Source organism: Peromyscus leucopus, chromosome 8b (assembly GCF_004664715.2).
Source record: "Peromyscus leucopus breed LL Stock chromosome 8b, UCI_PerLeu_2.1, whole genome shotgun sequence".
Taxonomy (NCBI): domain Eukaryota; kingdom Metazoa; phylum Chordata; class Mammalia; order Rodentia; family Cricetidae; genus Peromyscus; species Peromyscus leucopus.
In genome coordinates, this window is record NC_051086.1 from 60,609,163 (window position 1) to 60,635,528 (window position 26,366).

Below are 26,366 nucleotides of genomic sequence, written 5' to 3' on the forward strand. Positions count from 1 at the left end.
TATCAAGAAATAATCACATGTTTTAAGTAAAATCTGTTTAACAATAGAGCTCTGAGAATAAAAAGACATGAGCAAATGTGTGTCTGTGTGTGTGTAGTGATCATTTGATTAATTAGGTCTCTTTCTTCCATAACAGAAATTATCCTACCCACCACAGAACTAAAAGCTATCTCTACATTTTTCTCCTGGTGTTTTAAAAAATATTCTAAAAATAAATTTAGACTAATTTATTTCTTATTTAAATATATGAGTGTTTTGCCTGTGTGTATGTATCACATGTATGCGTGGTACCTTCAGTGGTCAGAACAAGGTCCTCTGGAACTGGAGTTTGCAGATGGTTGTGAGCCACCATGTGGGTTCTGGGAACCAAACCTTAGTCCTATTCCAGAGCAACAAGTACTCTTAACTGTTTAGCCATCCCTCCAGCCTTCTGGTAATTTCTGATGTTCAGAACAAGTAGGTTATTTGGCACTTTTCAGTAACAAGGTGTGATGATGTTATATGACAAAGTAGGGGTTAAATCTGATGGTTATGCTTGTTAGAATAGAGTGGTAACTTCTGCTTTCAGTTACTTTTTGGATGCGGCTATTAGAAACTGCATTACCTGATAGTTATCTTAGTGAATGAGCATTGTTGTATCTTTGCATTTCAGGCAATGAATTTTGTAGAAATAAACTTAATCCATTTCTTTTAGATCTATTCTATCATAAGACCTTCAATGCCTTGGTATACAAAGTTGTTTTGTGGTTGCTTTTTTTTTTCCCTCAAATACACTGAGGGGGAAGCAAATAATTCACTCAATTGCCTCTTGAAATATTAAGGGGAAAGGTTACTGTGTTTGCAGATCTCATATTTGAAACACTTCTTTGTCTTGCTCTTTTTGTGCCAGAAGTATTTGCCACTCTTCCAGCACTACTTTAAAGTGTAGATGTTATAAAGTAAAGATATAAGGGGTATTATTTTATTGTAAGCATGGGAAAGTATAAGCTTTCCTTTCTAGCTCTTTTCCCACCCATCTTGGGATATATAAAGTCAGATTATTAGGTTAAAGAGAACTAGTTATAATGGAAAGATAAAACTGAATTTGCATGATTACTTTACTACTGATTAGCTTTGTACATGTCCCACGAGGTTGCAGATTCAGCAAATGAAATGACATATGAAGAATCTAGCCCATACTAGTGCTCAACAAATGATAGTTAGCCTCTGTAGATATAGATGATTTGAGCTATTTGTGTTTTGTAAAGAAGCATCAAAGATCTTTTGCTTTGCATAGTCGTATTGCAATTCTCATGAGTAGAAAACTATTCAAAGAGCTGAAAGTAATTTGAATTATTTCTCTTTGGGGGCACTCATTTTAGAAATGAGGGCAAAGATATGGAAATAGTAGCAGCCCATAAACATATGTATGAATATAACCTTTTTAATTAATATCAAGGCAAAGCAAAATAAGACTATAATAAGATCTAACAGACTGGCAGATATTGAAGATCAGCAAAAATCAATGATTCTATTGTTAGCTTGGACTTAGTTCAATGCATTAAGATCCTACTGCTTCTTGGTAGAAACATAAGTCAGCATGACCACTTGGAAAAATATTTTGGTGTTCTTTTCTAAAGTTAAATCTTTATCTTATAACCAAATAACTTCACTTGTTCGTATAATTTCTGTTAACTCTTTTGCATGTGAACTAGAAGAAAGTAGACGAGTGTGGAGAGCAATGTAATGTTGTCAAAAAACTGTAAATAATCCAATCTAAGAAGAATTAATAAATGTGACATAATTACCTAAATGAATTGTATGAATTCCTCAGTAAAAATCCATGAGGTGAAACTATATATAATAAGTAATATGAATCTAGTGAATATTATGCTTAGTTTTTAAAGAGCAAGTGCCCAGCATGTGCAAGGCCCTGGGCCAGACCCCCACTTTCTTAAAAAGCAAACAAATACTTATTGGCAAGAATACATACATTGTAATAAAATTTGAAGCCATTAAACAGTCAAAGTAAATGGTACATTAAGAATATAGGCATGAGGGTTTAGGGATTTAGCTCAGTGATAGAGCAAGCTAGAGCGCTTGCCTAGCAAGCACAAGGCCCTGGATTTGGTTCTCAGCTCCAGGGGAAAAAAAGAAAAAGAAAAAAAAAGAATATAGGCATAAACCAGCAAGATGGCTCAATGGAGAAAGAAGCTTACCTCCAGACTGGTTACGCGATGGTTGGATGTGGCAGCTCACACCTGTAACCTCAGCACTTGGGACTGGCTGGAGTAGGAGAATTTCTGTGACTTCTAGTCCAGCCTGAACTACAGAACAAGACTGTATCTCACTAATAGTGAAAAGAAAAAGAATAGGTTGATGGATGGGCAGAAGGAACAGAGAGATGATGAAACAAGTAGAGGAAATGTTAATGATAAAATCTAAATGGTGGATATATAGGTTTACTTTATGGAATTTCAACTTTTCTATGTATTTGAAATATTCTTACAATAAAATTGAGTGGAAAATAAGAATATTATAAGCTTTAGCATAATAGTTGCATCATGAAGTAAGACAAGAATCAGAAATAAATAAAGATAGAAGGTATTGGATACTATTCTAGATCTTTAGAATAGTGTTCATTTTACTACTTTACCTCATTACTTAAATATGTTCAAGCATTCTTTATTATATAATATTTTGTATAATAGAAATATGAGAGGAATACATTGAAATTTGAGATATATTTAAGCAGTAATAATAATAATGAGGCACTATTTATTAAATTATGTCCTAAGAAAGCATTTCTTTTTTATTTTTATTAACATTTTTTCCTTTATTTTGCATACCACACAGTTTCCCCTCCCTCCTCTCCTTCCATTCCCTCCCTCTGACTTCGTCTATCCCCACTTCCCCATCCACTCCTCCTCCCTCTCCATTCAGAAAGAGGCAGGCCTCCCATGGGCTTGAACATGGCACATCAAGTTGAGGTAGGACTGAGCTCCTCCCCCTGTATGAAGGCTGAGCAAGGTAATCCAGCATGGGGAACAGATTCCCGAAAAGCCAGCTAAGCACTAGGGACAGGCAGGTCCTGATCTCACTGCTAGGAGCCTTACAAACACATCAAGCTACAAACTGTCACACACATGCAGAGGGCCTACGTCGGTCCCATGCAGGCTTCCTAACTGTTGGTCCAGAGTCCATGTGCTCCCACGAGCTCAGGTTAGCTGTCCCTGTGAGTTCCTCCATCATGATCTTGACCCCCCTGGCTCATACAGTCCCCTCCTCCCTTTCTTCAGGAGGCAGACTCCCAGAAATCCTTTGTGTAAATGTACCACATTTTCCTTGCCCATTCTTCAGTAGAAGGGCATCCAAGCAGTTTCCAGGTTCTGGCTATTATGAATAATGCTGCTGTGAACATAGTTGAGCAAGTGTCCTTGTGGTATGATTGAGCATGCTTTGGGTGTATGCCCGAGATTGGTTTAGATGGGTCTTGAGGTAGATTGATTCCCATTTTTCTGAGAAACCACCATATTGATTTCCAAAGTAGCTGTACCAGTTTGCACTCCCACCAGCAGTGGAAGAGTGTTCCCCTTACTCCACATCCTCTCTGACATAAGTTGTCATTAGTGTTTTTGATCTTAGCCATTCAGACAGGTGTAAGATGATATCTCAGAGTCATTTTGATTTGTATTTCCCTGATGACTAAGGATGTTGAACAATTCTTAAAGTGTATTTTGGCCATTTGAGATAAGAATTTTCTTTTTAGATCCAAGAAATCATTTCTATTTATTAAGTTCTTTGGGCACATTGTCCGTCCGTCTGTCTGTCTGTCCGTCCGTCCGTCTGTCCGTCCGTCTGTCCATCCGTGTGTGTGTGTGTGTGTGTGTGTCTCTGTGTGTGTGTGTGTGTGTGTGTGTGTACATGCACATGCACACACACCTGTGTGCTCATGCACATATACATGTAAGTCCATGTATACTTGTGTGTGTGTGTGTGGTGGGCAAAGTTTGATGTAGGAATCCTCCTTTATCACTTCTCCACTTTATTTTGAGACTGGGTCCCCTATTGAACCTGAAGCTTACTGGTTTGTTAGACTGGCTGAAGGTCTGAAGACTTGCCTCTGCCTCCTGAGTGCTGGGATAAAGGGTGTGTGCCACCACACTGGACCCTTCATTTTCAGTTTTGTAAGCTTTCCAGGTTCTGTGTATTTCTCCATTCAATTCTTATCCATTTTAACACTTTTCTTTCTGAGTTCCTGAAAATTGTATCTTCTGATCCTAAAAACTATTCTACAGCAGCAGTTACTGCACTAGGACACCCTGTACTCTCCTTCTAGGAATAGAATCTCTGCAGTGTTCTTTCTTTAGCAGAAACAATAGCAATGATTAAATTAAAATCAATATTAAGAATAACATAGGAATAAAAGTTAAGAGTTGGCCATGGCACAGAATCAACTAAGCAGGGCTCACAGGGGCTCACATAAACTGAAGCTACAAACAAGGACTCTGTATGGGTATAAGCTAGGTTCTCTGCATATACCTTATGGCTGTATAGCTTCGTGTTCTTGTGAGACTCCTAACAGTGGGATTGAGGTGGGGGGTCTCTGACTCTATTACCTGACTTAGGGCCCTTTTCCTCCTACTGGATTGCCATATCCAGCCATGATATGAGGGCTGTGCCCAGTCTTATTCTATCTTGTTAGGCCATGTTTGGTGAATATCCCTGGTAGACCTGCTTTTTTTTTTTTTAAGGGAAATAGAACAGGAGTTGAACTGGAGGGGAGAGGAGGTAGGGGCAGGGACTGGGAGGAGTGGAGAGAGAGGAAACTGTAGGATGTAATGTATGAGAGAAGAATAAAAGTTTAAAAGAGAGAGAGTTAGCCATGGATACCCAGGAATGGGGTAGAATGAAGAGGTAAATGGGGATGACTGCATAAACCACAAAATACAGGTGCCTCACTGGCAAACAGTACACACATTAGTTAAGATTATTTTTCTCTTACTGCTTCTGTGTTTCACAAATTGGGCAAAAGTGATGACTTGTTGAACAAATATTAAAATCAAGAAGGAAATGTAAAGAAAATCCTCATATGTCATTATTTCTATCATCTTTTCTCACTTTTCCATCATCAATATCCTTGTCTCTGTGAAGGTCTGTATATTATAGTAACATAACTAATTCCTAATGTAGGCCAGGCATAGGTAAATAATAGTTTCCAATCAGGCAGAAGAGAATATGCTTGTGGTTTTAATTATAGCATCACCCTATGAGTTTCCTTGGACAACTTATTTCCCTTTTGTGAATTTTGCTTTCTTAATTGATAAAACATTTGTTAAGTTTTCATAAGTTAAGATCCAATTATTTTATGTGCCACTAAAAATACTACAGTTGTACTATTATGCAGCGTATTTCTCTATTATGTGTATTTCACTCTTTCGAATGCATGCCACAGCACACATTTGGAAACTAAGCGACAACTTGCTGGAGTCAGTTCTCCCCTTCTTCCATCTCATGCTGGCAGGCTTAAGGGAAAGGCACTTTACCTACTAAACAATCTCACCAGTCCTGATTCCATGTTTCTTATTACATTCCTTTATCCTGTTACATGTTCTAATCCATGATGAATATAGTCTCATCAACCCTTTGAATTTTCCTTTTAGTGAAAGTAGATTTTTTTCCACACAAAATTTTCTGATTACAGTTTCCTCTCCCCCTGCTCCTCCCAGTTTCTCCCCACTTCCCCTCCCATTTGAATTCACACCCCTTCTGTCTCTTGTGAGAAAACAAACAAGTGTCTAAGGAATACTAATAAAAGAAAATAGATAAAAAAAAAACAAATTGGAATATGACAAAGCAATCAAACAAGAAGAAGAGCCAAAGAAAAGGCATATGAAACACATTCACACACACAGGAATCCCATAGATACCTAAAACAATAAGCTATAATACATACCCAAAAGACAGAGAGAGAGAGAGAGAGAGAGAGAGAGAAAGAGAGAGAATGCCCTAACTACATTACAAGACAAAAAACCTCCAATGATGCAGTTGAGTTTGTTTTGTGTTGATCATCTGTTGTTAGGCATAGGGTCTACTACCAGTAAGAGTGGTTTGTTTTCCCCAATGAAACTCCTTTAGAGAAAATTAACTTTTTATTTCCAAGTGCCTATCAACTGGAGGTAGTTTCTGGGTTAGGGATGGAGGCATGTGTCTGCTTCTCCATTCAGCTCTAGGACCCCATCTGATATAGACTCCAGCAGGCCCTGTGTGTGCTGCCACACTCTCTGTGCGTTCAAATGTGAACCAGCACTGCTATATCTAGAAGGCCTTGATTCCTTAGTGTTCTCCATCCCCTTTAAGAAATCAGTAAGGCCAAGCATGGTGACGCACACCTTTAATCCCAGCACTCAGTAGGCAGAACCAGGCAGATTTCTGAGTTTGAGGCCAGCCTGGTCTAAGAGTGAGTTCCAGGACAGCCATGGCTACACAGAGAAACCCTGTCTGAAAAATCAAAACCAAACCAAAACAACAACAAAAGATACTTAATGTATCATACATAATTCCTGGAACATTGTAAGTGCTCTATTGGTTGAAATATTAAGGCAACTCCACGTAGTTCAAAGGGAGGTTTATTTTGTGGGATAACTTAACAAGTGAAGGGATAGGTTACAGAGTCTGGGAAAGGTGAAGTGCAGTCCAGCGGTGTTCTCTGGAGAACTCTACTTGGTCTACCTCCAACATCCAGGATCCAGGAACCAAGAGAGCCAGCACATCCGGATCTCAGGTCTTCAGGCTCCTGTCTCAGCTCTGCCTTGTAGGTGTGACAGTTACCAAAGCCTCAATGGGGGTAGTACTTCCAGGTCAAAGCTGGAACAACTCCCACTACAGTGCTCAGTAATTGGGTAGCCATCATGTTGATGACACGTGGTTTTCCATAAGCACTCAAAGGTTTGCTCATTGTTTAGGTTGTTCTTTGTGGATCAGAATCATAGTTCATTTTGATAATGTTTGTTGGTGGTAATATAATGAGTACTAATGTTAAAGTAATGTAACGAAACAGAACATATTTGGTTGGTGTTTAGAGGTAATTATTTTAATGGGTAGCACTTTGTTTTCAGTGAAATTTGTTTATAAACTATTGCTGATATTTCTTCCAGAAATAAATTTTATTGTTATCGGTCTCTTCATTTACTGCAAATATCTTTTATGAAGAATGCAGATCAATATGAATGACCAATCTCTGCACAAAAAGCTTAGTTAAATTCCATTAGTTATGAGACCATTTTAATTTTTTTCAATTTCTGTTTATGCAGGAGGCCGACAGTGGGGAGGAGGAATGCCGGTCACAGCCCAGAAGGTATGTTTGTTCATTTTATCTTATGGCATTTATCTTCTCTTTAAATCTTTTTGAATCTTGCTGAATTAGTTTGTCCTAGTTTTACAAGATGCTCCATTGATACTTTAAAAAAAAAGGTGGGGGGAACTGCTGCTTTGTGTAGTGACTCCCACCTGTAAATCTCAGCACTCAGTAGGCTGAAACAGGATAATGAGTTTGAGGCCAGCCTGGGCTATGTAGCCAGACCCTGTCTCAAAAGCAAACAAACAGGACTGGAGAGATGGCTTAGCAGTTAAGAGTGCTTGTTGCTCTTCCTGAGGACACAAGTTCAATTTCTAGCACCCATAAGGGAGCTCACAACTACCTATAATTTCAGTTCCAGGCATCTAAAACCTTTTTCTGGTTTCTGTGGGCACCCAAACACATGTGGCGTTCTCTCTCTCTCTCTCTCTCTCTCTCTCTCTCTCTCTCTCTCTCTCTCTCTCTCCCCCCGCTCTCTCCTCTCTCTCTCTCTCTCTCTCTCTCTCTCTCTCTCTCTCTCTCTCTTCTCTCTCTCTCTCTCTCTCTCTCTCCCCCCCCTCTCCTCTCTCTCTGTCACACACACATACACACACACCAACAAATAAATCTTTTTTTTTATCTAGATAAGAGCATGAGAGATGACTCAGTGGTTAATATTATTGCTTGCTTTTGCAGAGGACCCAGACTCAATTCCTAGAACCCATATGATGGCTCACAACTGTCTGTAACTCCAGTCCCAGGGAATCCAACACCTCTTCTGACCTATGAAAGCACCAGCCACTCACATGGTGCACAGACATACATGCCCACAAAACCCATGCACAATTTAAAAATTTTAATTTAAATTTTTTTTTTTTGGTTTTTCGAGACAGGGTTTCTCTGTGTAGCTTTGCGCCTTTCCTGGGACTCACTTGGTAGCCCAGGCTGGCCTCGAACTCACAGAGATCCACCTGGCTCTGCCTCCCGAGTGCTGGGATTAAAGGTGTGCGCCACCACCGCCCAGCTAAAAAAATTATTTTTTAAAACTAGATAAAAACTATTTTTAAAATGAATAAATGGAACTGCTTTAAGAATCCAGTTACTGCCAGGCAGCAGTGATGCACACCTTTAATCCCAGCACTCGGGAGGCAGAGGCAGGTGGATCTCTGTGAGTTCGCGGCCAGTCTGGTCTACAGAGCAAGATCCAGGACAGGCACCAAAACTACACAGAGAAACCCTGTCTTGACAAACAAACAAAGAATCCAGTTACTAATTCAAAAATATTTCAAATGGTTGATTGTTTTTCAATGATATGGAAGGCTAGTTTGGGCTCAGTTCTCACCAATTCTCTTGGGGATGGAGATGTAACTCAGTTGATGGAGTACTTGCCTAGCATGCTCAAAATTCTGGGTTTGATTCCCTGAAACTGCATAAACCAGGCATTGGTGGTCTACACCTATAATTGAAGCTCTCAGAAGTAGAGGTTCAAGGCATGCTTGGCTAAATAGCTAGTTTGAGGTTAGCCCATGCCACATAAGGAACCTCTGTCTGGAAAGTTTCAGCCATTATGTGTTTATATCCTCTAAAGCCAACCAAATGATGAGGCATTCTGGGTGATATATACAATGTATATAATAAGTATGCTTATTATAAAGACACATACCAGCAAAAGGGAATTTTATCCAGCCATAAAGAATAAAATTATGTTACTTTTAGAAAAAAAACGCATGAACTGAAAATCTTCATGTTAAGCCAAACAAGCTAGATACAGAAAGACTGTCTTGTGTTCTGCATGTGTGGAATCTAGATTTTAGAACTGAAATGTAGACGTAGAAGGAAGCGTGTTTGAGAAGAGGAAGGAAACAGACAGGAGGGTGGAGCGGGGACGGAAGGAAGGAATGTGACCACAAAAAGTCATTTATATGGCTGGACTATAATGATGAAGCCAGTTGTCTTGTTCATTAGTGTATGCTAAGATAAATGGAAATAAAAAGTTTCAGGTATTTGTTACTGCTAATATACTATAACTTAAAATAAAACTGTAGTTCCTTTTCTCTAGTAACTGAGGTTAATGGCAACATTTTTCCTGTCATGACTATCATATAAATTTTGGTTTAAAGCTTGATTTCTCACTTTCTTAGAGAAGATTTGGCAGTAAAATCTCATTTTGCATAAGGCTAAGAGATAGAAAGAAATTCAGTAGACATTTTACCAGAAGCATTGTAAACATTACTCTCATTAGAATTTTAAAAAGAATCCAAAGCATTCTTATCTTTCCTCATAGATCCAATCTAAAAATCTAAAGATCTCTGGGTATAAACTTGAGATTACTCAAGCTTTACATATTGTCTTGGAATTCACTGGAGTAATTTTTCTTCCAAAAGAATTACATAATTATAAAACAGTAAAACTCTAATATTATATTTACAACACTGAAGTGTCAAGCCATGAAAAACCATAAAGACCTGTTTTAAAGTTACTAGTAATAATTTTTTAATATGACCACAAACCTCAGTTTACATGAAAAGGATAGTTGCACAAATAGGAAATGAAAGAAAAACCTAGTAGTCCACATTTAAAAATAATTTGCCATTCTAATTTGTTATCTTCAGTGTTGTTGCTAGTTTGTTTTTAAGTTTAATAGTCTTCATCTGACTCAAAGCAAAGAAACTTTCTTCCTTACAATTAAATGCTCTTGTAAAGGTTAAGTTTTGTGTCTTTGGCAACTGCAGATCACTCTGGTATTCTCTATCAATTACCATAAAATGAACCAGCCTTGAGTGCTTTCACTTGACATACTCAACTCATCAGTCCGTAGACTCAAATATGGTTTGTAGCAGGAAACTAAATAGTAAATTTCCTAGCTAGTGGAATAAAAGCCAATTCCAAACTTTATTTTAATTTTAATTTTTAAGATTTATTTTCTTTTATGTGTTTAAATTTTTTGTGCATGTATGTAGGTGTACCAAGTGTGTGACTGGTACCCCATGGAAGTCAGAAGTACCCTGTGGAGGTCAGAAGAAGGCATTGGATCCATTGAAAATGGAGTTACATATGGTTGTAAACCACCATGTGGATGCTGGGAACTGAACCCTAGTCCTTTGCAAAAGCAACAAGTGCTCTTAACCACTGCTTCATCTTTCCTGCCCCAATTTATTTTTTAATGCATTAATTATTTCAACCAAATACATGTGTTAAGAAAGCCATGAGTAGCTGAGCAGTGGTGGCACACAGCTTTAAGAGGTAGGTGGATCTGTCATGCTCTATTGTGTCTTGAATATACAGTGCTGGGGCTAGAAATTGGGGTTTCATGAATGCTAGGTAATCACTCTCCCAACTGAGCTACTTGCTCAGTTCCCATCTCAACTCAGTGCACAAAATGTTACAAAATAAGGTTACAGGGGAGTCCAGCAGTGTTATAAAGTATGAAGGGATGAAAGAAAAACTATTTAGGAATCTGTTGCAGTAATTTAAGCAAATGGCTAATCCTCATCTGAGAGCAGCATGAGGACAGGAACTGTTTTGGTCCTTACAGCAATTAGCAGTTGGCACTTAGTAAATGATTACTGAATGAATAAGAATGTTGACATCTTTTCTATGAGTAATATACTTGAAAAAGGGAATTTTTGTGAGAAGATACACCAAGACGTTCACTTTTGGGTATGTAAAACAGAGGGAAACATTTAAGTAGACAGAGCTTGATGATATCTATAGCATATAGGGCCTATGGATGTAGCTAGTGGTAAAGTACTTGCCCAATAAATGCAAGGTATGTATCCAGTCAGACACTCCTCTGGCATGTCCTTGTATACAACACAATTTCACAATGATGCTGTCTTAGTAATTCATTCAATTTGTGGCCAGTCTTTTCTTAAGACCTCTGATCTATACCTCATCATGCTTTCCTTATCTTGTATTTTCTCTTTACTTTTGAAATGCAACTTCACTTCATACCAGCCCATTTGGAGACATGACTTTTCTATGAATTTAAATATCATGACAATAAATGCACACACTGCCCATCTTTCATTTATAGAGACTACAGATGCATTTTCATCTGGATATGGTTCCAGTTAAAGATATATTAACCTAAAGAATGAGTATTATATTTAAATTTTAAAAGAGAGAAAAATAAGTGTAAGAAGAATTTTCTTGTACCATGGCTGCTCCCAAGTAATTCTCAGAGTGTTAATATTAGTTATAAATTCTCAGCCAATAGCTTGGGCTTGTTACTAGCTAACTCTTACATTTAATTTGACCCATATTTCTTATCTACATTTTGCCACATAGCTTGGTACCTTTTCTCAGTACAGCATGCCCATCTTATTTCTCCCTGATGGCAATTCCCCACTCTGCCCTTCTTTCCCCCAGCACTCTCAATTTGGCTCTCCTGCCTAAATTTATCCTGTTCATCTATTGGTCAGTCAGCTTGTTTCTTAAACCAACCATAGCAACATATATTCACACAGTGTAAAGGAATATTCCACAAAAAAATAGGACAAAGGAAAACTTACTGTAAATATGAGCTGGCAGTTTAATCCTAATCTTTTAATTTTTTTAAATTTTGAAATAATTTAATTAAGAAAAAGGTTATAAATATAGTACAAGGAACTTCTTCCTGAACACTTGAGATGCTTTGTCCACCTCTCTTTTCTGTTTTAGAAAACAGAGTGATGATGTTAACTTTTTATAGATAAACCAAATATTTATTGTGCTTCTAACAGGAGAGATGATGGGTAGATTGGTAGGGATGGATGGGTGGATAGACAGATCTCCTATTAGAAGTAAAACAATCAGGCTGCAGTCCAGCTAATCCAACAATGGCTAGCTGTGATAGAAAGTCTAAGAATCCAGCAGTTGCTCAGTCCCACAAGGCTGGGTGTCCCAGCTGGTCTTCTGAATATGCTGGAATCCCAAAGAAGTAGACTCCAATGCCAGTGAAGGAATGGATGTGCTAGCAAGAGGAGGGCAAGCAGACAAAGAAGGAAACCTTCCTTCTTCCATTGTCCTCATATAGGCTTCCAGCAGAAGGTATGGCCCATATTATAGGTGTGTCTTCCAGCCTCAAGATCAGGATCAAAGGCATATGTCTTCACATCTCAAGATCTGGATCAAAAGTATGAGTCTTCCTACCTTAGAGGTCTGAACTAGAAGAGGATTCACCTACTTCAAACCAAGCAGAAAAGTCTCTCACAGGTGTGCCCTCCATTTCTGGATTGTAGTTCATTCCAGATATAATCAAGTTGACAACCAAGAATAGCAAAATGACCAAAAGCAAGTTGGAGAAGAAATGATTTATTTGGTTTACATTTCTATATTCCTAGTCCATCACTGAAGGAAGTCAGGACAGGAACTCAAACAGGGTGAAAACCTGAGAACCGGAGCTGATGCAGAGGCCATGGAGGGGTGTCGCTTACTGGCTTGCTCCCGATGTCTTGTTCAGCCTGCTTTTTTATTTATTTATTTATTTATTTATTTATTTATTTATTTATTTATTTATTTATTTTACAATACTATTCAGTTCTACATAATAGCCACAGACTCCCTTGTTCTCTCCCTTCCTGCCCCCCAGCCCACTCCCCATTCCCACCTCCTCCAGATCAAGGTCTCTCCCGAGGACTGGGATCGACCTGATAGACTCAGTCCAGGCAGGTCCAGTCCCCTCCTCCCAGATTGAGCCAAGCGTCCCTGCATAAGTCCCAGGTTTCAAACAGCTAACTCATGCAACAAGCCCAGGACCTGGTACCACTGCCTAGATGCCTCCCAAACAGATCAAGCCAATCGACTGTCTCACCTATTTAGAGGGCCTGATCCAGTTGGGGGCCCCTCAGCCTTTGGTTCATAGTTCATGTGTTTCCATTCATTTGGTTATTTGTCCCTGTGCTTTATCCAACCTTGGTTTCAACAATTCTCGCTCATATAAACCCTCCTCTTTCTCACTAATTAGACTCCCAGCGCTCCACCCGGGGCTTAACTGTGGATGTCTGCATCCAGATTCCTCAATCCTTTGATGGGTTTATGGCACAACTATTAGGGTGTTGGGCCATCCCATCACCAGAGTAGGTCAGTCCCGGCTGTCTCTCGACCATTGGCAGCAGTCTTTTGTGGGGGTATCTTTGTGGATTTCTGTGGGCCTCTTTAGCTCTTTGTTTCTTCCTTTTCTCATGTGGTCTTCATTTACCATGGTCTCCTATTCCTTGTTCTCCCTCTCTTTTCTTGATCCAGCTAGGATCTCCCACTCTCTTTCTCTTGACCCTCGCCCTTCATTGCTCCCACTCATGTCCAGGCTGTTCATGTATCTCATCCATTTCTCTATGTCTTTCTTGGGGTCCCGTTTTCCAGGTAGCCTCACTGGTGATGTGAGTAGCAATCCAGTCATCCTTGTTCCACATCTAGCATCCTCCTATGAGTGAGTACATACCATATTTGTCTTTCTGAGTCTGGGTTACCTCACTCAGGATGATTTTTTCTAGATCCATCCATTTGCCTGCAAACCTCATGATGTCATTGTTTTTCTCTGCTGAGTAGTATTCCATTGTGTATATATGCCACAATTTATTTATCCATTCTTCAGTTGAAGGGCATCTAGGTTGTTTCCAGGTTTTGGCTATTACAAACAATGCTGATATGAACATAGCTGAGCAAGTGCTCTTGTGGTATGATTGAGCATTTCTTGGGTATATGCCCAGGAGTGGTATAGCTGGATCTTGGGGGAGATTGAGTCCCAATTTTCTAAGAAAGCGCCATATTGATTTCCAAAGTGGTTGTACAAGCTTGCATTCCCACCAGCAGTGGAGGAGAGTTCCCCGAGTTCCACATCCTCTCCAGCATAAAGTGTCTTCAGTGTTTTTGATCTTAGCCATTCTGACAGGCGTAAGGTGGTATCTCAGAGTTGTTTTGATTTGCATTTCCCTGATGATTAGGGATGTTGAGCAATTCCTTAAATGTCTTTCAGCCATTTGAGTTTCCTCTGTTGAGAATTCTCTGTTTAGTTCTAAAGCCCGTTTCTCAATTGGACTGTTGGTCGTTGTGATGTCTAATTTCTTGAGTTCCTTATATATTCTGGATATCAGTCCTCTGTCACATGTGGGGTTGGTGAAGATCTTTTCCCATTCTGTAGGCTGTCGCTTTGCCTTGTTGACCGTATCCTTTGCTCTACAAAAGCTTCTCAATTTCAAGAGGTCCCATTGATTGATTGTTTCTCTCAGTGTCTGTGCTACTGGTGTTATATTTAGGAAGTGATCTCCTATGCCAATGCGTTCAAGACTCCTTCCTACTTTCTCTTCTAGCAGGTTCAGAGTAGCTGGATTTATGTTGAGGTCCTTGACCCACTTGGACTTAAGTTTTGTGCACGGTGACAGATATGGATCTATTTGCAGCCTTTACACGTTGATATCCAGTTATGCCAGCACCATTTGTTGAAGATGCTTTCTTTTTTCCATTGTACCCTTTTTCAGCCTGCTTTCTTATGGAACCCAGGACCAGCCCAGGGATGACCCCACCTACGTGGGCTGGGCCCTCCCACATCAATCACTAATTAAGGAAAATGCTGTACAGTCTTGCCTACAGCCCAATCTTATGGAGGCATTTTCTCAATTGGAGTTCCCTCCTCTCAGATGACTAGCCTGTGTCAAGTTGACATAAAATTAGCCAGCACACTATCTAATTAGATAAGATTCCAAACCTACAAGTTTTGGGTTTTTTATGCATACAAAGAAGTCATCACAGAAAGTCTGCATGACCAGTAGTGTAAACGAAAGACCAATGAAAAGACCAGATTATAGTTCTATCTAACATCAGCCAGGTAAATTACATGGGCTTCATTTGTAAATGAGGACACCATCTGCACATCTATCCTTATAGGGATTCTATGGGTTAAAATAAATATAGGAAAGTTTAATAAATAATAAGCACCCAACATCAAGTTGGAGATGTAAGACGATGATACTTTTACTATGTGCCTGAATTATTTTCCACTTCCATAAACTGGCATCCCAGTTCCTATAACTTTGTGCTGTGACTGAACCTCTTATTTCATCAGATGCTAAGACCATTTACTAATAAAAAGCAAGAGAACAAATTGTGACACTTCAGATTCTAAAGCAGTAAATATTTAGTACAAATCTAACATTAAATTAGAAATGAAAACTTGTTTCTGGATCAGTAGGTCAAATCTGTTTTAATCTAGGTTATTACCAAAAATGACAGCCATTGGATGCCAGTTGGAAAGTTTGTTTAAAAGAACTGATGGTGACTCATTCACTCAGTGGATATTTATTAGGAAAAGATTCATACATTTGATCTGTTACTACTATTCCACAGTCCTGAGGCAGAGGAACATATTAATAAACATACCCACTAGACTGTTCTAGAGTTAAATTTTCACTGAGAATTTCCTCCAGCTAAGAAGCCATATGGAAAGAGAAAAAAAGGACCCGTTATTAATAACCTAATCCAGCCCTAAAACAACTGTTCATTGGATATACCGAACAAAGGTCAGGAAACTTAGAAACTCTTTGAAACACATAGGTGTTTGTAACCTACTTGTGTTTATAACAGCCCTTGCCTGCCAGTGCAGAAATTCTTACCTCATACTCTCCCAGACCCTCTGCTTCCCTTTCACAGCACTTCCAGTACTATTGTTATACATTCTACTTGGTCTTATTAAAATTGTGTGAGGTCAGGGACAGTCTCTGTCCTATTCATGATTATGTCCTTGAATTTGGACACTTAGAAGGTAAATTCCGTAGCTTCTCATCTATTTTCAGACTTTGGCAAAATAGGTCTTAAGCTTCTTTGAGAACCTTGCCTCAACAACATAATAAAAATATTTTATAAGGAGAGACATAAAGTCAAAGTATTTATTCTTATGATGTTTTAGTCAATAGTTACTAGCATTATTCCTTCTTAAATTTTATTTATGTATTAGTTATTTTGAGACTAGATCTCTCTATGTAGCCCTGGCTATACTCGAAAACTCTATGTAGAACTCACAGAGATCCACCTGCCTCTGCCTACTGCTGAAATTAAAGGCGTGTACTACCAAGCCCAGCCATTCCTTTTTTTAAAAAAGTTGATTATGGGGACTGGAGAGATAGATAGCTCAGCAGTTAAAGAGTACATACTATTCTTCCAGAACACCCAAGTTCAGTTTCCAACACTCACATCCAGCAAACAACCACCTATAACTCCAGCTCCAAGGGATATGACTCTTTCTGGCCTCCTCAGGCACCCTCATGTGGCATTCACTTAAACACACACACACACACACACACACACACACACACACACACACAAACACAAATAAGATAATAAAAATAAACCTTAAGATTTTTATTTTTGTATATATAATGTGGGTATGAGTGTACACATAGCATAGTGCACACTCATAGAGGACAACTTTGTGAACTCTCTCCTTCCACCTTTTATGTGGGTTTCAGGGATGAAACTCAGGTTGTCAGCCTTGAGTAACACGTACTTTACCTGCTAAGTCATTTCACTTGCCCTCTGTTATTTCTTTTCTTTTCTTTCTTCCTTCCTTCCTTCCTTCCTTCCTTCCTTCCTTCCTTCCTTTCCTTTCTTTCTTTCTTTCTTTCTTTTTGTTTTGTTCTGAGGCAGGGTTTCTCTGTATAGCCCTGGCTGTACTGGAACTCACTCTATAGACCACGGTGACCTCAAACTCACAGAGATCTGCCTGTCTCTACCTCCCGAGTGTTGGGATGAAAGGCGTGTGCCACCACCACCCGGCTATTATTTCTTTTTGTAATTATAAAAGGAATTCTTACAAAACTATTGATGTCTACAAAAACATATCTTTGCATTACATAGTTTGCAAATCTTCCAACAACCTCACTTGAATCATAATCCTCCTGCCTCTATCTCCTAAATGCTGCAATTTTAGTCATATGCCACCGTGAACTTTGACACTCTTTATAAAGGGGCCTGAAACAATGTTTTAACCTGGCACCATGGAGTAATGATAGGAAAAGGAGCAACATCCTGAAAGTACAAATGTATAAGAATTATGCTGTTTTTAGAGAATGTGGAGTATTTGGTGGGCTGTTTCTTCATCTGCCTCATCTTTCTCTCCGGCTTTATTATAAGTTATATTTTATATGTAACTATATATGCCCTACCATAACACAATACCTTTGAGTGCAGAGTTGGCACTCAATTTCATACAATCTTGTTTACCTAAATGTAAAGTATGAAAGAAAATATATATGTGTCTGAATACAAATTCATGTTTGAAAGAATCTTTGAAAGCCCTGTTTTGAAGGTTCAATATAATAAATTCAAATTCTATGTTCTAGATATCCCTTTTTATTACTATAGGATTGTTTTGTAAGTTCTCTCATGTCTGTATGAAAATATAAGCAGCATTACATAGATAGATAGATAGATAGATAGATAGATAGATAGATAGATAGATAGACAGATAGATAGAGGTATGATTAATGCTTTAATTTGTCAGTCTAAAGCTGACCTTCCTTTTTCCTTTAGGTTAAAGGAGGGAAGAGGTCTTTAGGAAAACATGATTACCTTTTGTTTCTGATTGTCTGTTTTTAAATTTTGAATTCTTGTGGCATTAAGAGCTTAGCGTTTGTATATACCTATCATTCTGACACTGTTGCCCAGTGTGGTGGTTTTCATGAGAATGTCCTCCACACTTTCAGAGGTTTGAATATTTAGTCCTTAGTAGCACTGTTTTGGTGGGGTTAGGAGGTGTGGCCTTGCTGGAGGAAGTCAATCACTGGAGGCCAGCGCTGAGGTTTAAAAGCCTCCTCCATTCCCAGGGCAATCTCTACTTCCAGATTGCAGTTCAAGATATGAGCCCTCAGATTCTGCTGCAGCCCCAATGTCTGCTGCTTGCTGCCACTGGTGCTTGCCATCTTATCCCTCTGAAACTATTAAGCCAAATAAACCCTTCCTTCTATATTGGTCATGGGTTTTATCACAGAAACAGAAGAGTAACTAATACACCCACAATAATCCATTATCAATATGAAACTTCAATGGTGAAGGAGCTACAGAAAAATCAGGTGCCTTTATATAGTCTGGGAAAAACAGAGTAAAGTGTGTGTGTGTGTGTGTGTGTGTGTGTGTGTGTGTGTGTGTACATGCACGCATGAATGCACATCAGATCCCCTACAACTGGAGTTACAGGGAGTTGTAGGCTGGGAACCAAACTTATGTCCTCTGCAAGAGCAGTACATGTTCTTGACTGCTGAGATATCTTCACTGTAGCCCTTAAGGTTCCTTTAAGCAGGGATTTATTTTACAAAGAAAGCTTAATTTCTAGCACAAATATAAAATACCTGTATGCTTTTGCTTCTTTTTTTTTTCTAAGAGATGAAGTGTCTTCTTAAAAGAATTAATTTTTGCCAGGTGCACTTCTTTGATCCCAGCACTCAGGAGGCAGAAACAGGTCGAACTCTGTGAGTTTGAGACCAGCCTGGCTTACATACCGTGTCCCAGGCCAGCCAGGGCTACATAGTAAAACCCTGTTTCAAAAAACAAAAGCCAGACAGTGGTGGCACATGCCTTTAATCCCAGCACTCAGGAGGCAGAGGCAGGAGGATCTCAGTGAATTCAAGCTCAGCCTGGTCTACAGAGCAAGTTCCAGGACAGCCAGTGCTACACAGAGAAACCCTGTCTCAAAAAACCAAAGAGAGAGAGAATATTGTGTTGAGAAGAAATGGCTCAGCAATTAAGAGCACTTGCTGCTCTCCCAGTGGACCAGAGTTTGGTTCCCATTACCCAAAGCAGGAGACTCACAACTTTCCATAACTCTAGAGAATTCAATGCCTCTAGCTTCTGCAAGTACCTGCATTTATGTGCACATACCCACATGCAGGCACACAGCTATACATAATTTAAAATAATAAAAATAAATCTTATAAAAATTGTGTTGAGGCAATAATAGCTCTCATTTCCCAAGGTGAAATTACTATTTTAACCCAACACAATCTCTTTCTTTGAAAGTATTCTTTCTGTCTGTCTGTTTGTTTGTTTGTTTGTTTGTTTTTCTGGGGCCAATCAAATCAAGTGTTTATTGAGTGCCTGTTATGTGCTAAATATTGTTCAGAGAATAAAACAAGGAGCCCTGCCCTCGTGGAGCGTACAGTCTATCATGTATGACCACTTCACGTGCACACTGCTTTGACCCTTTCTGCCCAACGGGGTAAAAGGAGGCTGGGCTCAGGAGGCACTGAGCCAGGTGTACTGCAGATGTGGACCAGGACACCGCCCTACCCCACCACCCAGACATCAGAGAGGGCTGGATGTGGATTTTTAATAATCAAGTACACTGAGGAGAAGGAGAGGGAGCTACACCAGCTGCTGCTGCTGCTGCTGCTGCTGCTGCTGCTGCTTGGTGGCAGCCTTGTTGGCCAGGTCCTTGGCCTTCTCTGTAGCTGCCAGTGCTGTCTCCTTGGCTTTCTCTTTGGCTTCTTTGGCTGTCTCAACAAGTGTTTTGGAAGGGGCCTCACCTTGTAGCTTGGCCAAGATGTACTCAAAGCCCTTCATTGTCTTGGTCACATTGCTTTTGAACCAGGCAAGACCAAACTCCTGGACAGCTTTAGAGACGCCAAATAAGCTAGAGGAGACCCAGGCTTCCCGACGAATTTCGGTCCATCCGCTGTTGTCGGGGTTCACACAGTAAACACAGCGCTCCTCCACCACCATCAGCTGGGCATGGTTGATGTTCCAGGTGAAGGTGGTCATGGTCTGATTCTGTGGGTCCACAATAGAGTCCTTCAGGATGTACACCGAGTGAGCAACATTGACAGCAAACAGTCGCTCTGCCCAACGTGGCATCCTATAGGTCTTGGTCAGGAGTCTCCGGGACAGCAGCTTCTGGTCGGGGGTCACCTCCCAGTGCACTATGTCTTCCATTAAGACATGTTTGCTAAAGGCATTCGGGTACCGTTGCCAGAAGGCAGTGAACACTTGGTCCCAGGAACTTCGGAGCACGCTCTGTCCCAGGAAATACTTCACCATCGTCCTGACCCGGGCGGGCTCAGCACCCGTGCAGCATCAGGGTGAAGAGCCTGAGGGGGGGGGGGCACGTATCTCGGTACACGCTAGCCAGGCTTGCAGTTCAGTCACCGCCGCGCCGCACCCAGGTCCCTACCGCCGCAATGAGGGACTCTCTTGTTTGTTTTATTTTGGAGGTTTTTCTTTTTGTTTTTTTATTTTTGGAGACAAGGTCTTGCTGTGTAGCTCTGAGTGGCCTGGAATTTTTCTTGTAAACAGGCTGACCTCAAATTCCCAATGATCTTCTTGATTCTGTTTCCTAAATGCTGCGATTACAAGCATATGCCACCATAACCTGCAACAACTTTTTGAAAGCCTGGGTGCTGTAACAGCATCCAACCTTGGTTTTCTCTAAATGTGGTACTTTATCTATGAAAATTCCAATTACAAAATGTAATTACTATTCAATTAGATTGCTTAAGGGTAAAGTATTTTATAAACAAATAATAAATGATGTAATTCCAGGTGATGTGGTACCTTTAAGATGCAACTAAAACAGAAATGCTCCTTTGGTTTCTTAAGGTGTAGATAATAAACAAATGTGAAAATGTTTAAAAATAGTAGAATAGTGTTACACAAATGATTTATTTATAATTCCCATCTCACTGTTTTAATCATCCCTTATTAATCCTTCTAAGTTATTGCAGTTGAGTACTGTGGTACAAGCTGACAAAAAGAACATGGCCAAAGTCAGTTGCCTTTAATCCCAGCACTCAGAAGACAGAGGCAGGCAGATCTCTGTGAGTGGGGGCCAGCCTGGTCTACAGAGTGAGGTAGTTTGACAGCTCCACAGGGAAACCCTATCAAAAGAAAAAGAAAAAAGAACAAGGCCCAAGGCATTTGTTATTAATAAAAAACAAAGAAATTCACTTTGTACTACACAAGCAATAAATGAAGCACTTATTAGGGATGCTCATGAACCATAAACAATTTTCCAGTGTTAGGTTTTATCATTATCATGAATTTTCAAAAGAAAAAAAGCTAGTAAAATAAAAGATGGAATAACTGCTTTCCAAGAAATAACTGTGAAGATAAATCTTGAAGGAACTAGGCTTTTCTCTTTTTGTTTATTAAATAACATAAGGCAAGAGCTCAAACAGCAATTAAACTATCAAACCTAATTGTTGTTTTCCAGTAGCATACTAGTTCCTTAAATATCTGAAACCAGCTAATACCCTTTCTCACTAAGACTTTTAGACAAACTAGGAAATGGAAGTAGTTTTCCCCTAGTATTTTTGTTTGCTTTGAGAGAGAGCCCCACCCTGCAGCACAGGGTAGCTTGAACTCATGGTTATCTTCCTGCCTCTGCCTCCCTAGCAGTGGGGTTGTAGATGTCTAGTCCTTATTCCCAGTTCACTTATCCAGCATATTGTTTGAAATTTTTAAAACATGCAAACAAATTAATTATACAGCAAACACCCAAATACAACCTGAAGTTTCTACAATTGACATTTGCTGTATTGAATTGTTTACATATCTACCTACCTATCCATCTGTGAACTACAAGGGGGTTTTGGTTTTTTAATATATTTATTTCTTTATTGTGTAATTGTAGCATGTTGGGAGGACATGAGAGTGCCACAGCATGCTGTGGAAATCAGAGAACAACTTGCAGTAGTCAGTTTTCTCCTCCAAACGTGGGAGTCCTGGGAAATAAACTCAGATCACAAGGTGAACAACAATCACTTTTACCCAATGAGCCATCTTGTTGGCCTTTTCTGGATTAGAAGTTTTTAAGCAAGAAAGATACTTTAGTTTGTATTTCTATATGTATTTTATATGTCAATCTAAAGAAAACTAAAAAAAATTATTTAGGCTGGGCGGTGGTGGCGCACACCTTTAATCCCAGCTCTCGTGAGGCAGAGGCAGGAGAATCTCTGTGAGTTCAAGGCCAGCCTGGTCTACAGAGCGTGAGATCCAGAACAGGCATCAGAGCTACACAGAGAAACACTGTCTCGGGGGGGAAAAAACCACTTATTTAGATACTTTATATAAGCACCAAATTCAATAGTATAATTAGTTAGAAAGAAAAGGATCAATGAGTTCAGAAAAGCTTATCAGAGCCTTTGAATATTTCATCTCAAAATCTAAAGAGTAAAGTGTTAAAAAACATACCTCTTGAGTATCTGGCTAGTATACAAACAGATATGTGTATGAAATATTTCACAGTTGAAATGGAAAGTGAATGGAAAGATTTGCTACTTAGTCTTCCTCCCCCTTGTAAATTATATTGTACTTTACTTAAGGTCCATGGGCCAGCTGGCCTTCCAGCTGAGGTGGATGAATAGAACCTGACAAAAGGTGTCTTTTCTCAATTAGATGACATAAAAATGACCAATTTCTAGCAAAGATTAAGGAACATAAACCATTTACTCCTTGGCTTTGCCTAACTTAAGAGTAATATGATGACCAGCATTGTGGTGTGGTTAAGTTCTTTGAACACAGGAGACATGACTGTTAAAAAGTGCATCACTGTGTAAGTGTGTGATTTTTGCATGTCCACCTGATTTCAGAGTGGAGGACACAGCAAGTGAAATGCCCTCAGGGAAGCTGATAGGCAGCGGCGGCTCCGATAATGATGCTGCCTGCCAGGGGTGGAAACCTGACCGTCCTAAACAAACTGCACAGCACCACACTGCTGGGAAAGGCTGGTCAGTCCTCCTGCAATGTGAACTTTGGGCTCCTGAAAGTCTAGGGCAGGCTTGAAAATAGAAATAAAGCCCTTGCCTACTGGGATGTATTCCAGGCCTTTTCAGAATTATCTGTATAAAAAGTCATCAACCTAAACAGCAAAAGGGTAAGGAATGAGGCAGTGGAAGGTGAAAAGGGATTTTAGGTGCTACGCATTGTGAAAGTTAAACTCCCAAGGCCAAGGACCTCGGTAATTAATGTATGGTTTCCTTGGGAATGTTTGTCTGTAGAGCCTAGTGTGTAACTGCAAAAAAAGACAGCTTCAAGAGAGACACAGTGACCTGTGGTATAAAGGATCAGTCATCCAACCAGAAGGTGCACTGGGCTACTCTGTATTCAGTAAGATACATAGACAACAATTAGAAGATTCATATCCATTTCATATCTTATCACATGTGACTGCAGTTTATATTATGTGGAATATAATGAATAAGACATTGAGCAACATAAAGAAGTTTTTATTTGCCTTTTGTGTGTGTGTGTGTGTGTGTGTGTGTGTGTGTGTGTGACAAGTCTTGCTATGTAGCTTTGGCTGGTCTAGAACTCAATATATACTCCAGGCTGACCTCTAACTAAAAAAAGGTCTGTCTGCCTCTGCCTCCTCCTGAGTGCTAGTATTAAAGGCATGCACCACCACATCTGGCCTAAATTTTTTAAAATTATTTTTATATATATGTATGGGTATTTTGCCTACATATATGTCTGTGCACCACATGCATGTCTGGTGCCCAAGGAGGCCAGAAAAGGGCATTGGGTTTCCTGGAACTGGAGTTCCAGGACAGTTGTGATCCACAATACAACAGCTGGAAACTGAACCTGGGTCCTCTGCAAGAGGACCTCTTAACCTCTTAACTATTAATGTATATCTCTAGCCCCTCATGTTTTGCTTTTTGAGACAGTCTAGCTGTGTAAACCCAAGCTGGCATCAAACTCACAACCCTCCTACTCAGATGCCAGAGTGCTGAGATAACGGGCGTGAACTGCTGTGCCCATCTTGAATAACACAGTTTTAAATTCTAAAGGAGTGACAAACATCTAAATGCCACCCAATAAACCTCAGATTGATCACTGGACCTAACTTGAAGACTTACTTTCATCCCTAGCTCAGATAACTACTATATAAGTGTGGGTGCTTACCTTCTAGGCCTCAAGTTTCTTCATCTCTAAAGTAAAGCTGATGATAATTAGCTCTTCTTACCTAATACAAATCCAGTGATTAAAAACCTTTATGCTAGGCACTTTTCATTCTTGCATATAAATCATGTTGGTACATTCCTATAAGCCCAGCACTTAGGAGGTGGAGGCAGAAACATCAGAAGTCTAAGGTCATTTTCAGCTACATAGAAAGTTTGAAGCCAACCTGGAGTATATGAAACACTGTTTCAAAACAACAAAAAGAATCCAGTGAGGGTTTGTAACTATTGGAGGAATTGAGAGATGAAATAGGCCTCAAAAAATGTATTATACATGGATAACTTGAAGGTCTAGATGAAAGTAGTCTTGGACTGGAAACAGTTTGAACACTGAAAATGATAAGGCTTGAAGACAGGAAAGAACAGAAAACAACAAATTAGCTGGGTATGGTGGCACAGGCCAAAATCCTAGTGCTCAGGAGGTTGAGACAGGAAGATGCTGAGTTAGAGTCTAACCCATACAAAGACCTGTCTTTAAAAACAAACAGACAAATCCAGACCAGCAAATGGCTCAGCAGGTAAGGGGACTTTTTGCCAATACTGACAAGTTCAGATCCTAGGATCCACATGGTGGAAGGAAAGAACCTTCTCCCATGTGTTGTCCTCTGATCTCCATGCACACGCCATGGCACCATCTCCCCCTTCCTCCCCACGCCAATAAATAAATAAATACATAAATAAATAATTGTTTTAAAGAAAAGCAAGTGATGGGGAGAGAAACAAGTTCTGAAGCCAGCATGACTAGCTGAGTTTGAAACAGTGCTGTGGGAACTGGAGAGATGGCTCGGCAATTTATAGTATTTGTAGCATCCACATGGTGGATCACAACTATTCTAGGGAATCCAATGGCACCTTCTTCTGATCTCCAAGGACACTGCAGTGGTTTGAATAAAAATGCCCCCCATAGTCCCTTAGAGAGTGGCACTATTAGGAGGTGTGACCTTGTTGGACTAGGTGTGGTGGTGTTGGAGGAAGTATGTCACTGGGGATGGGCTTTGAGGTCTCAGATGCTCAAGCCAGGCCAGTGTATCATTCTTTCTTCCTGCTGCCTGCTGATCCTGATGTAGAACTCTCAGCTACCTCTCCAGCATGAGGTCTATCTGCACACCACCATGCTTCCCACCATGACAATAATAGAGAAACCTCTGAACTGTAAGCTAGCCCCAAGTAAATGTTTTCCTTTATCAGAGTTGCCATGGTCATGGTGTCTCTTCACAGCAATAGAAACCCTAACTAAGACTGATAACAAGCACCAAGTGATGCACAGACAGATATACACATCCAGGCAAAATGTTCATACACACACAATGAAATAAATAAATACTGATGTGTACTTATTATTTAACCTTTCTGAAGCTCATAAAGATAATTCAATAAGAGCTATTTTGAGAATTGAGATAATACAGCTAAACTTTTTAATAAAATTAGATGTATTTTGTGTGTATAAGTTTTTGCCTGAGCCTATGTATGTGCACCACCACAATTGTGCCTTGTGCTCACAGAACTAGAAGAGGGCACAGAATCCCCTGAAACAGGAGTTATGGATAGTTAAGAGCTGCCATGTAGGTAATGGGAACCAAACCAGAGTCTTCTGCAAGAGCAACAGGTGATTTAAACTGCTGAGCCACCTCTGCAGCTCCAATGCATGTAAATTTTTAATAAAGCACACTGGATGTCAGTTCAGTAAGTATCAGCCTATCAATTATTATTTTCCTCTTTCAAGATCTTCTACTCTCCAATTTATTACTCCCAAATTCACTTCCAGTTTTTCTCTGTCTCACTCCATTCTACTACACTCTTAATCTTAGGTTATAATTGACTCATTCACCTATATTATATAGCATAAGAGTTAGAATTGATTGTATTTTAAATTATCTTTTTAAAAAAAGATTTATTTTTATTTTGCATGTATGAATGTTTGTTTGCATGTATGTGTGCCTGGTGCCCAAGGAAGCCAGAAGATAATGTTAGATCCCCTGGAACTGGAATTACAGATGGTTGTGAGCTGGGAACTGAACCTGGGTATTCTACAAGAGCAGCAAGTGCTCTTAACTGCTGAGCCATCTCCTCAGCCCCATTTAAAAATATCTTATAAATTTATATTATCTTTAAGGTAGTTTAAATTGTGA

At 39.7% G+C, this 26,366-nt stretch overlaps 2 protein-coding genes across 3 annotated transcripts in view; one reads left to right on the forward strand and one right to left on the reverse strand.

The window, feature by feature from the left end:
- The window catches only part of Ssh2 (slingshot protein phosphatase 2), a 257,691-nt gene that overhangs the window by 107,811 nt on the left and 123,514 nt on the right, over positions 1-26,366 (forward strand). For both annotated transcript variants that reach the window (XM_028866803.2, XM_037201496.1), the window contains exon 2: positions 7,293-7,336. In XM_028866803.2, coding sequence (XP_028722636.1) covers positions 7,293-7,336 — 44 coding nt within the window. The remainder of the gene's footprint in view (positions 1-7,292; positions 7,337-26,366) is intronic.
- Positions 19,631-20,355, reverse strand: LOC114691465 (PRELI domain-containing protein 1, mitochondrial-like). The gene has a single exon (XM_037201497.1). It carries the CDS (start codon positions 20,315-20,317, stop codon positions 19,646-19,648), a length of 672 nt encoding a protein of 223 aa, XP_037057392.1. The 5' UTR covers positions 20,318-20,355; the 3' UTR covers positions 19,631-19,645.